General features: G+C 38.3%; 1 protein-coding gene across 1 annotated transcript in view; it reads right to left on the reverse strand.

Moving 5' to 3' along the window:
• The window catches only part of st6galnac3 (ST6 (alpha-N-acetyl-neuraminyl-2,3-beta-galactosyl-1,3)-N-acetylgalactosaminide alpha-2,6-sialyltransferase 3), a 126,033-nt gene that overhangs the window by 93,986 nt on the left and 18,830 nt on the right, over positions 1–13,217 (reverse strand). The window contains exon 4 of the mRNA XM_055014066.1: positions 8,734–9,044. Within this exon, the coding sequence (XP_054870041.1) occupies positions 8,734–8,751 (18 nt within the window). The 5' untranslated portion in view covers positions 8,752–9,044. The remainder of the gene's footprint in view (positions 1–8,733; positions 9,045–13,217) is intronic.

Consider the following 13,217-nt stretch of genomic DNA (forward strand, 5'->3'; position numbering starts at 1 on the left):
ATTTTCTTGCCAAATTTGGGTTTTTGGGGATTTTTTAAAAATACAACTTTTAAGGGAAACTTTTAAGGAATTATTGGAATTTTCTTCCTGAAGGTTTTGCTAAATTCTCAGAAATGTGGGAATTTTTTTTTCAGAATTTCTGAATTTTTTTCAGAGAAGAAAACAATATTTTTGGTGCCCGTAAATGAAGACAACAGGAGGGTTAAACTACATCTGCTGGTTGGAATCTTGAATTTGGTAAAAAAAAAAAAAAAATAGCAGCTGGGATGCAAACTGCGACCTCCAGCAGGATTTAGATGAAACTGAGACTCTAGAAGGAGGATTTTTCCAGCAGCTGAACGGTCGGGGTCCGGTACAAACCAGCGCCGTGGAGCTCGCTGGGATCCAGTTTAGCTCAAGGGAACTCCAGCAGCACTTGAACCTTGGGTTAACGTACAGTCCTCCCACCCAGCCCCACGCCTCCGACTGCCCTCTGAGTCTGGTTCTCTGTCATCCGGGCAGCGATTCTGAGCCGTGGAGAGTGTAACTCCTTATCAAACATGGCCTCTGCTGATCCATCTCTTCTTGGTGCCAACGGGCAGCCGGGCCTCGCCAAGACTACAACAAGCCATCAGGCTCTGCCAAGTGTTCAGAGAGCCAAATGTAATCCAGCAACAGAGCAACAAACGGATCCAACTGGCTGGAGGGTTGCTTCTGTAGCCGCTTCATGTTCACACGCGGAACACATAAATGCTGCTAAAAGTTGATAAAACCGCAAAGAACTCTGTGTGTAAGAATATGAAAGACAGAAGCCAGAAACCGTTCATCCATGAAGGTGTTCACTACGTTTGACGTGTTATGTTGGATTATAAAACCTGAAACGCGTGAAAATCTGGAATTCTGCTTTTGTTAACCCTCGTGTTGTCCTGACAGTCAAAATTGACCCGTTTTAAAGTTTGAAAATGTGGAAAAAAATATATTTTCACAGTGAAACTTCTGATGTCCACATTTTCAACAATTTTTGGTAAAAAAAAAAAAATGTTGAAAATGTTTCTTGAAGAACATTCACAAAAAAAATCAACCAAAATCCAGCAAAAAACACTGGATTTTGGTTGATTTTTTTTTCAGTTCTTCAAGCAAATATTAGAAGTTTTACTGATATATATGGAATCACTTTAGATATTTCTTTGGAAGATTTTTATTCATTTTTAAAAAATATTTACAAGAATTTTCTTGCCAAATTTGGGGAATTAAAAAAAAAAAAACTTTTAAGGGAAATTTTTAAGGAACTATTGTAATTTTCTTCCTGAAGGTTTTGCAAATTCTCAGAAATTTGGGGATTTTTTTTCAGAATTTCTGAATTTTTTTCAGACAAGGAAACAATATTTTTTGGTGCTCGTAAATGAGGACAACAGGAGGGTTGAAACAACCAGATGATTCGCTGAGAAGTAAATGAAGAAGAAAACAATCTACTGTGATTCTGATTAGTCCTAAACTAGCTGTCGAATAAAAGTCTTCGGTCTTAAAAATGATAATTTGCAGTTTGATCTGTTGCAAACTGCAACACAAACTCAGATTGGTGCTTTGCTGTTTGTCTTTTCCGGCCTCCTTCATCTCAGATCTCCTCGTATCTCAGCAGCTCCAGCAGGTGTTCAGTCATCAGACCAATCAGATTCAAAAATACACAGCGTGTCCGTCCCCGGCTCGTCATTTCAGCGCTTCTGTTCATTTGGCAGATGGCCTCCTGGATCATGTTCTAACCCAGAACTGCAGCTCTGGTCCAGGGAACCATCAGGGCCGGATGAAGCCATCTGACCACCAGCGATCTGATCCTGGCAGCTCCGTCTCTGACTCACTCTCACTTTATCTACCAGCGGAGTTCAGATCCGAGCAGAGAGTGTTAAGAAGTCCGTCTCAATCTTAAACCGGAGTGTGACCCTCTAATCCCTGAAGCCTCGCTGGTGGAGAGCTGCAGAACGTGTCTGAGGTCAGAGACAGATCAGACAGGTGAAGATAATGCTGCTGCTGCTGATTATCTGACAGATAAGACCCGAGACCAACCGATATTAAAACAAGAACCAGAGGAGAATGAAGAGAAGGAAACAGATTCAAGAGAAGAACTCAGAGCGCGCTGTCCTCCTCCAAGGCTGCTCATTCCCCCATATGGCATTGTCAGAAATGCAGCATTTTATTATCATTATTGATGATCAGAAATCACAGCAGCATAGAATGTGTCCATTTAACGCTCGTGTCGTCCTGCAGGTTAAAATTAACCTGGTTTAAAGTTTGAAAATGTGGAAAAGAAAAAAATATTTTCATAGTGAAACTTCTGATGTCCACATTTTCAACATTTTTGGGAAATCTTTGAACATTTTCTGGTGGAAAAAAAGAAATGTGAAAATGTTTCTTTAAGAACATTCACAAAAAAATTTTTACGGGCACCAAAAAATATTGTTTCCTTGTCTGAAAAAAAATTCAGAAAAAAAATTCCACAAATTTCTGAAAATTTGCAAAACCTTCAGGAAGAAAATTCCAATAATTCCTGAAAAGTTTCCCTTAAAAGTTTTATTTAAAAAAAAAAAACAATTTTGCCGAGAAAATTCTTGTAAATATTTTCAAAAAATGAGTAAAAAGCTTGCAAAAAAATCCTAAAAATATCTGAAGTGATTACAGATATATCAGTAAAACTTCTAATATTTTCTTTAAGAACATTCACATAAAAATCAATTTTTTTTTAAAGAAACATCTTTACCATCTTTTTTCCACCAAAAAATGTTCAAAGATTTCCCAAAAATGTTGACGTCAGAAGTTTCACAGTGAAAATATATTTGTTTTCCACATTTTCAAACTTTAAACCGAGTCAATTTTGACCCGCAGGACGACACGAGGGTTAAAGCTTCATGTTGTTCAGCTGGTCTCTAATCCAAAGTTTGCTTGGACTGAACTCCTGCTCGTTTTCTTCTTTCTGACCTCGTGTTGGACTCAACACAAAGCAAAGACAACCAGTTTAATAAAGAGGTGATAAGGAAGCCCGTAAATGAAGCTCCACAGTGTAAAATTAAATGTCAGTCACTGGAAGCTCCGGGCCGCGACCTGATTATTACTGGACAAGCTTTCAGGGATGGAGACGCAGCATCGAGGCTAAACTTCTACTCTTTAATTACCCCGAAACAAGAGGACGGACTGAAGTTATTAATCTGTAATTGATAGATTTAGCTGCATTTCCCCCGAAAACAGAAAACCGCTGAAGCATCTATTGACTGTAAACGTCTCAGTGTCACACGAGTGCAAAGACGAACAAAATTAACTTCACAGGTGAAGAGTTGTCATCTATAACAAAGACCCATTTTAGGGGGAAAGCATGCTCTCAGGACACATTCAACATTCATTACCCCAAACATGAAGACATGAATCATTTACCCTTTTAAACTAGAAATGGTTTTATAGAAGCGAGTATTACTTATTATAAAAACCGAATATCGGCCTGGATATAAACCGACTATCGGCTTGAATATAAACCGATTATCGGCCTGGGTATAAACCAGCTATCGGCCTCATCCAGCATCCTGCCGGTGTTTTCTCTATTTTATTTAGCCTTTATTTATACAAGTAGTCTCATTGAAACAAACTAAACTGATGGAGTGTTTTTTATCAGCCTGAATTCTGCTGCGACACCAGAAGTTCATCCTCTGAAGAACCAGGACATTCACTGCTATGCCTCATATAACACACCGTTTGTTTGCATTAATTAACAAGAAAATCTTGTGTGTTTTGTTGCCACACGACCCAGAAACTACAAAAACCTGCCCTGTTCTGCCATGTGAAGTTAGGAGGACCAGCAGCATTCTGACGGGAAGCAATGGAGGTTCGTTCTTTTCCCAGCTCAGTTCTTCACGGATGAATTCACTCCAATTAAAGCAGCGGCTAACAAAGGAGGAGGCTGAATCACTCCATGAAGGCCTCTTTAGTAGCAGAGAGGGAGGAAATAAAACGAATCCCACAGGATGGGGGTTCATAAACGCACCTTCTAATGCACCTGAACACATCATCACTTATATAAAGCTTTTATGTTTTAGTCATAAGAAGTTTCACACAGAAAAATACACATTTATGTCATTTTAGCTTTTTTTAAACTATGTTTGAGCCTATAAATCTCTCAATATTCAGATTTTCTATGCAAACACACTCTGGCAAAACCTCCAGCTTCAAAACTTCAAAAGCGGTTTCAACCCATTTACAACACAAATCTGACTTAATACACAAAAACACAGTTTTAATGAACTAAACTTTGCTTTTGTGATTAAAATCTGGACTAAAATTACCCTGATAATTCAGTCTGAGAAGCTTTGAGAGTGAAATCTGGAGATAGATAGATAGATGGATAGATGGATAGATGGATAGATGGATAGATGGATAGATGGATAGATGGATGGATGGATGGATGGATGGATAGATGGATAGATGGATAGATAGATAGATAGATAGATAGATAGATAGATAGATAGATAGATAGATACTTTATTAATCACAAGGGAAATTCAAGAATGAAAAATAAGCAACATTTATGACATTTTTCTTCTTTCAGTGCAAAATAAATCTTTAAATATTCTACTTTTTTCATTAACACACATCATAGTATACCTTTGAGGTTTCAAGCTTTGCTGTTCCACAGTCTGACTGAATAAAGCAGACAGGAAGAAGAAAACAGTTTTCTAGTAAAAATCTGGACTAAAATCACTGATTCTTCAGTCTGAGAAGATGGAGAGGGAAATCTGCAATTATGTTTCGTTTTATCACAAATAGAAAGATATGTCTCCTGTTACAGAACTTTTAGAGCCGATAAATCTGTTAATATTCAGCTTTTTTGCATAAACACACACCATAGCATCATCAAAACCCTCCACAGAGTCACAAACCGAAATCTGACAAAGCTTTGCTGATTTTGTTCAATTGTGGAAAAAAAAATGACTGATTCTTCGGTCAGAAAAGCTGAAAAGGGAAATCTGTAATCATAATGTTTCATTTGATCTTATTCAGGCAACCTTTGAACCATTTTTAATCTTTCTGCACCTTTTTAACCCAATAAATCTATAAATATTCCGCTTGAATAACCCAATAATTCCTGACTCCTCGACAGCGTTACAGCTGAAATCTGACTGAATAAAGGAGACAGGAAGAAAAAAAACACAGTTTTGTTGAACTAAACTAAAATCTGTCTTCAAAACTTGCAGAAAAATCCAAACTGGGGTCAAAAACAGACTCTGAATCATTTTAGGAGGTCAGAATTATGTTTGATGAGCCCTGAACATTCAGTATTTATTTCACTAAAAAGACCAAAAGTAATAAAAATGTAAAGTAAAAAGTAGGAAACACACTAAGTTTTCTGTATGTTAAATAAAAACTGTTACAGTTCTAGGTGTAACGGAGCACAAAAATCATGGTTTAGTTTGTTTTCAGTCCAGCGAAAACAAGAAATACACATGAAACTGCTTTTAGGCTGCGTCTTCCTTTAAAGAAAAGTCTGTCAGTACTTCTGCAGCTGGTTGTAACCTACTAATAAAGAAGTAACATTTACAGAAAAAATCCCTTAAAATACATATTCTCTCAAATGAATTCAAAAATAATGAACTAAATATCCATTAGAGTGCAGGACTTAGAAAATGAACTAGTTTAACCCTCGTGTCGTCCTGCGGGTCAAAATTGATCCGGTTTAAAGTTTGAAAATGTGGAAAAAAATATATATTTTCACAGTGAAACTTCTGATGTCCACATTTTCAACATTTTTGGGAAATTTTTGAACATTTTTTGGTGGAAAAAAGAAATGATAAAAATGTTTCTTAAGAACATTTACACACAAAAAAAATCAACCAGTGAATTTCACTGGATTTTGGTTGATTTTATGTGAATGTTTTTAAAGAAAATATTAGAAGTTTTACTGATATATATGGAATCACTTTAGATATTTTTAGGATTTTTTTTGGAAGATTTTTAAAAATTTTTTGAAAATATCTAAAAGAATTTTCTTGCTAAATTTGGGGGATTTTTTAAAATAACATTTTTCAGGGAAACTTTTAAGGAATTATTGGAATTTTCTTCCTGAAGGTTTTGCAAATTTTCAGAAAATTGGGGAATTTTTTTTCTGAATTTTTGGATTTTTTTGAGACAAGGAAACAATATTTTTTGGTGCCCGTAAGTGAGGACAACAGGAGGGTTAATTCCAGCTCGTTAATTCTGGTTTACAGTCCTTCATACGCACCATGGAATTACACTTCCTGATCTCAGACATATCAACATATCTCAGTGTGAAATCAGCTGCTGTCCCAGATAACAAACAGCCTAAAGGAGGAAGTTTCTGAAGACAGGATTGTTTCCTGATGAAGACAAAGATGAAGCTGTGGGCGTTTGATGACTGATAGCGTCCAGAAGAGCCTTTAACCCAGGAGTGTCCAACATGAGGCCCGTGGGCTAAAACCGGTCCTCCAGAGGGTCCAATCCGTCCCTCAAAGTGTAAAAATTCCAGAGAAGACATTAACTGCAGATTGTAAATTAGTAAAACTATAAATTTAAAATCATTTCTAGACCATGACAAGTTGTTTTGATCATAAAGTAAAACACTATATCGCTCTTTTGCCATTTTGTCTGTCATTTTTGTAATATTTTGTCTTCTTGTTATTGTTTTTTCTTTTTTTGTCTGACTTTTGTCATTTGTTTCATGTTTTTGTCATTTTGTGTTTCCTTTTTCTTTTCGCTTGTGTTTTTTGTCTCATTTGTGTCCATTTTTTGTCACTTTGTAGTTTTTTTGGTCATATTTTTTGTCTTTTTTTGGTTTTGTGTCATTTGTCTCATTTTTTTTCCAATTTGTGTCTCATTTTTGTAATATTTTGTCTTGTTTTTGTTGGTTTTTTTGTGTTTTTTTTAATCTGACTTCTGTCATTTTGCTCATAGAGTAAAATACTAGATCATTCAGTTCCAGATAGTTGTGATTGAATGTTTTGTTCCTTTGTAGGTAAACTGTGATCTGGAAATTGTAATGTATAAATAATAAACTGAGGCTGAATGTTTTTGAAATTTAAATTTTTTTTAGGAAATTTCAGGTTGTTCATAATTTTTTGTAAAAAGATAGTTCATTGAATGTGAACATTTTTGTACTACAACAGTTGTGGTTATTTACAGGTTATTCTGCTGTGGTTTTACTGGTCTGGTCCACTGGAGATCAAACTGGGCTGAATGTGGAACCTGAACTAAGAGGAGTTTGACTCCCCTGCTTTAAACGGATAAAAACTCAGCTTTAGCCAGAAAAATGAAAGAGTAAGCGGGACGAGTAGATGGAGAAGCAAAAATAAATCAGAGGATTCTTCAGAAAGGCTGAAAATGATCTTTGACATCTTCAGCTACACTTAACTAGAAAAACTTCAACATCACTGTGAGAACAACGACGTGTTGCGAGTTAGGGATGGAAACATCGCATTTATTGAGCTTTAAGACGATCAAACTATGATTCTATGCTGGTATCTTATATTTCTGTCCATATATTTGATTTCAGACCAACCAAAGTTAGTTTTTTTACACATAAAATGAGGTCAGTAATGAACAATTCGACCTCAGCTGAGCTTTAAACTGTTTTTTTGTGTTTCCAGTGATTTTACGTCAAGATTAAGCCTTTTAATGTGACATTTGCCAACAATATTTATTTTCTAACCATTCAAAGCCAAAACTGTTCAATTATTTGTTAATCAATCATCCTTTTAAACACTTTTCAAGTAAAATGACAATGGTCTGAAGTTACTGCTTCTCACTTCTCTGTGAGAATCAAAATCCAGTGAATTTCGCTGGATTTTGCTTGATTTTCTGTGAATGTTCTTAAGAAACATGTATTTTTAACATTGCTTTTTTCCACCGAAATGTGACAAAATGTTGAAAACATGGACATCAGAAATTTCACTGTAAAATACATTTTTTTCCACATTTTCAAACTTTAAACTTACAAAACCTTCAGGAAGAAAATTCCAATAATTCCTTAAAAGTTTTTTTTTAAAATCCCCCAAATTTGGCAAGAAAATTCTTAGTAAATACTAAAAATCTCCCAAAAAAATCCTAAAAAATATCTAGAGTGATTACATATATATCAGTAAAACTTGTAATATTTTCTTGAAGAACACTGACATAAAATCAACCAGTGAAATTCGCTGGATTTTGGTTGATATTTTTTGTGTGTGTGAATGTTCTTAAGAAACATTTTTAACATTTCTTTTTTTCTAACCAAAAAATGGTCAAAGATTTCCCAAAAATGTTGAAAATGTGGACATCAGAAGTTTCTACGTGAAAATACATATTTTTTTCCACATTTTCAAACTTTAAACCAGGTCTATTTTGACCCACAGGACGACACGAGGGTTAAACACAAATCCAGAGTCCTGAGGTTGATGTGAACCTGTCTAAACCCTGGAAGCTGCCTCTCAGCTGGTTCTCATCCAGATGTTCTACCTTCCCTCCATCATGTGAACACCTGGACTGTGCACATCTGGCTGGCCTGCTTCCTCCAACACAACAACACAAACACCAGAGGACCTGCTTCTTTCCTCTCATGTGCTCAGTCCAAATAAAAGCCCACAGATAGAGCATCTAAACCTCCAGACCTCCAGCAGCTCTGATTCCTCCTCCAGCTACATCTAAACCTGCTGACAGCCACGTCTGGAACTCCTGCCGTGGATTTTGCTCCTTTTCCTTTCAGCCAGGAGGACAGGGAGCTCTTACCTTCCACATCCAGGCCATATTCTTATTCCTGTCAGACAATGGAGGACCGACGGCTCGTCTCGTCTCCTTCAGCCCCGCTCAGAGCTCTCCTCCTCCCGCTAACGCGTCGATTCACCGCCGGTAGAGCTGGATGAGACCTTGGGCTCCATAAATGTTGTTGGACAGAGAACCGTTATCCGTCTCCTCTCTCCGGTTCTTTTTTTTTTTTTTTCCCAGCCGTGGAGCTGCTGGAGCTCAGAGCGATGCTGCAACGCTACTGGCCAGTAGAGGCTAAGCCCCGCCCACCCAGGGACACGTGACCCGCTGACTTCCTGACTCCCAGCAGCGTGAAGAGAAACAAGAAGAGGAAGAGATGTTAGAAATTAGATATTAGATTCATCTAATAAATGATTTATGAGTCTGGTTAGAATATTATATTATCAGCATGAAAGAAAAAAACAAGGAGAGACATGTTCATCTGATCACTGATTAGTTAGTCTGATTATAAAGACTGTTCATCTCATAGAGAGATAGATGGATGGATAGACAGTTTATTAACCCTCCTGGGCAACAAAAAATACTGTTTTTGTCTGAAAAAAATCTAAAAATTCAGCAAAAAAATTCTCAAATTTCTGAAAATTTGCAAAACCTTCAGGAAGAAAATTCCAATAATTCCTTAAAAGTTTCCCTTAAAACTTTTATTTTTTTAAAAATCCCCCAAATTGGGCAAGAAAATTCTTGTAAATATTTTCAAAAAATGAGTAAAAATCATCCACAGAAATCCTAAATATGTCTAAAATGATTACATATATATGTATGTATGTATATATATATATATATATATATATATATATATATATATATATATATATATATATATATATATGTATATAATTATCAAGAATGGCCAAAATCTGACAGTCAACATCAAATAGCAGACTTCCTGTTGGGTTTAGAATATGGCTGTCACTGACTTATTTGTTCAGCCTGACGTGCTGCATGTGTACCAAATCTGGTAGTTGTAGGTAAAATGTGCTGCCTGTAGGAAAGTGTAGGGGGCGCTATAGAGCCATTTTGCCACACACCTCCACAATTCCGATAAAATTTTTCACCAGTTCTGATGTTTGTGCAAGGTTTCACCAGAGTTTGAGCATGTTTAGGCCCTCAAAAATGTGATTCTCCTGGACGAACAATAATAATTCCTTCAGTTCCAATAGGTCTTCACACCATTCGATGCTCGGACCCTCATCATATTTCCAGTAAAGTAAAGCTGTTAAATTAAAGAGGCAGGAATAGCAGGATCCTGTCATTATAACCAGGTTAGACTTCATCAACTAGGACTACTGGAGCTGATTAGAACTGAAATAGGAGTGATGATGTCTAGTATTTTGTGACTCACTGATTTCCTGATTTCTCTTTTTACAAAATCAGCATAACTGAGAAACAGAAACAGAAGATCTGTGGTTTCCCACTGCTGCCTCATTTCCGTTGTTTCCCATTCTTTGCAAAGCGAGCAACATTTTTACTGCAGGAAATGACAAAAACGTCACAATACTTGTCATCAGAGGTTAGTAGGTTATTGAGTGTGTCTGTAGATCCATTTAGTGTGGACAAAAGTTATGGTAAAATAAAGTTATTACAGTAAAATACTACAGATTTAAAGACCTTTCTGGTGAAAATCAAGTTTCTTTAGGACCAACCAACATATCTGAGGCTGCCTCATAACTTAGCGGTTAGCATAGCTAACTTTAGCATAGCTTTAGCCACTGTCAGAGTCAGGAATGCCCTGATTTGTGGAGATGGGTGTTCTTGTTAATTTATTTGAATTTAATAACCAGTTTTACAGGTTGTCTTTCTGCTAGAGAGACGCATCTGTTAGTAAGAGTCTAGTGGGCGGCCGGGGGCTGGACATGCAGGAGGGACCGAAGGCTGCGGGTCCCCAACAAGTCAGGCAGTGGCCAACAGCAGCGGGACCCCTCTGGAGGCCGGACTGGAGGCCGGACTGGGAACCAGTGGCAGCGGGACCCCTCTGGAGGCCGGACTGGAGGCCGGACTGGAGGCCGGACTGGGAACCAGCGGCAGCGAAACCCCTCTGGGGGCCGGACTGGAAGATGGACTGGGAACCAGTGGCAGCGGAACCCCTCTGGGGGCCGGACTGGAAGGTGGACTGGGAACCAAGGGCAGCGAAACCCCTCTGGGGGCCGGACTGGAAGATGGACTGGGAACCAGTGGCAGCGGAACCCCTCTGGGGGCCGGACTGGAAGGTGGACTGGGAACCAGCGGCAGCGGGGCCCCTCTGGAGGCTGGACTGGAAGCTGGACTGGGAACCAGTGGCGGCGGGACCCCTATGGAGGCCAGGCAGGAGGCCAGACTGGAGGCTGGACTGGGAACTGGCGGGGACAGGACCCCTCTGGAGGCCGGACTGGAAGCTGGACTGGGAACCAGTGGTGGTGGGACCCCTCTGGGGGCCGGACTGGAGGCCGGACTGGGAACCAGCGGCAGCGGGACCCCTCTGGGGGCTGGACTGGAAGGTGGACTGGGAACCAGTGGCAGCGGGACACCTCTGGAGGCCGGACTGGAAGCTGGACTGGGAACCAGTGGTGGCGGGACCCCTATGGAGGCCGGACTGGGAACCAGCAGCCACTGCAAGGGAACCGATTGGTGCTGGGGCGGCCACTTTGCCAGGGGAGGTGACTGCCGACTCCAGAACTGTCTCTAGGCTGGGGGCCGGGCTGTGACAAAAGCACTGAGGTGAAAGCATAAAACATCCTATCTAACAATATTGTTGATGAGCAAAATAGGCAGTCAGTGCTACTCTGAGCATTTCCACCTTAAAACTGCAGGTAAATATAATAAGTGTTTCAAGTTTTAAAGAACCTTTCAGGCACACGAACATAATATAAAAATATGCTTCATTACTCTCCTGAAATATTCAGCTGCAGACCTCAGAAAGTGGATAAATTATTAAACCAAGAAGTGTTGTTACCAGTGGCAGCTCAAACAGAATGTAGATCCACCATCTGTAAGGCAGAATGGAAATAAAAAGAGCTAACCCAACCTGAAGCTCAGCAGATCTGCGGCTAACAGGCCCTCCAGCTTCAGTCTGGACTGTTAAAGATCTAAATCAAGCTAAATATGAAATCATGAACTTGTAAAAGCATCTGTTTGTATCAAAGTTCCATATCTATAAGGTTTTCCATGAAAAGCTGTTCTCTTCGTACGTGGAGTCACATTTCCCCTCATATAGCAGCTGCTGATAAATCACGCTGCAGCTCCATGTTCAGGTTATTTCTCCTGAAATGTGTTGACAAACCACAGGATTCCTGGAGAAATTAGAACCTGGCTCCGTCTGTTGTTCAAACTAAAGCTCCTCCAACGGAGTGTCTCAGGAACTTTTTCACATAAAAGTTAGAATTTTCACTGTTTCTCATCATGACTTTGGTTCTGGGGTACGTAGATCAAATAGTTTACAATTGTGGGTGAGTTGATAAATGTAAAACAGTTGAAGCCTTCATTTTTTGCTCATCTTTAACAAAGATATGGATAATGTAGAAGTAAACTATTGATATTTTCTGAACCACAAGTAGCTGCATGTCATAGTAATACAAAATAAAACTCACTAGTCAAGATGTAATACTGAGTCAGAAAAATGAAGAGAAACTGATTTCCATTGAACTTTGGTATATATATATATATATATATTTTTTTTTTTTTTTAAAGATATTTTTAGGATTTCTGTTGAAAGATTTTTACTCATTTTTTGAAAATATTTACAAGAATTTTCTTCCCAAATTTGTTTTTTTTTTGTTTGTTTGTTTGTTTGTTTGTTTTTAAATAAAACTTTTAAGGGAAACTTTTAAGGAATTATTGGAATTTGTTTTGCAAATTTTCAGAAATATGGGGAATTTTTTTTGCTGAATTTTGGGATTTTTTCAGACAAGGAAACAATATTTTGTGGTGCCCGTAAATGAAGACAACAGGAGGGTTAAGTATTATTCTAAACAAGCAAGGCGTGTTGTGCAACCACATTTACTGCTTCATATAGCAATCTGAAGCTCTGGATGGTGTTTCCAGCTTTCAGTACCGTTCAGACACACTAACATCACATAACAATATGCTTCATTACTCTCCTAAAATATTCAGCTGCAGGCCTCTTAAAGCGGATGAATTATTAAATCAAAAAGTGTTTTTACTCGAGGCGGCACAAACAAAATGAAATCTGCACCATGAGGGATGCAGCTTCTCCTGCAGTACAGATCAGCTAACAGGCGCTAGCTCTGTATGATCATCTAACGAAAACTAAATATAGAGTGACGTCATCCCTCTGGTTTAAAGTAGATTCTTATTTTCGTTGTATGTAAAGTGTATCACAGTAGTAAGAACAAATGACTTTTTAATACTCATTCAAGATGCCAGATGTTGTACAAACGCAATATTGTGTCGTTTAATGTGACAGGAAGTAGAACTGAACAAGGATTCTAAAAGATGCTTTCATTTTATACTAT

Source organism: Amphiprion ocellaris, chromosome 10 (assembly GCF_022539595.1).
Source record: "Amphiprion ocellaris isolate individual 3 ecotype Okinawa chromosome 10, ASM2253959v1, whole genome shotgun sequence".
NCBI lineage: Eukaryota > Metazoa > Chordata > Actinopteri > Pomacentridae > Amphiprion > Amphiprion ocellaris.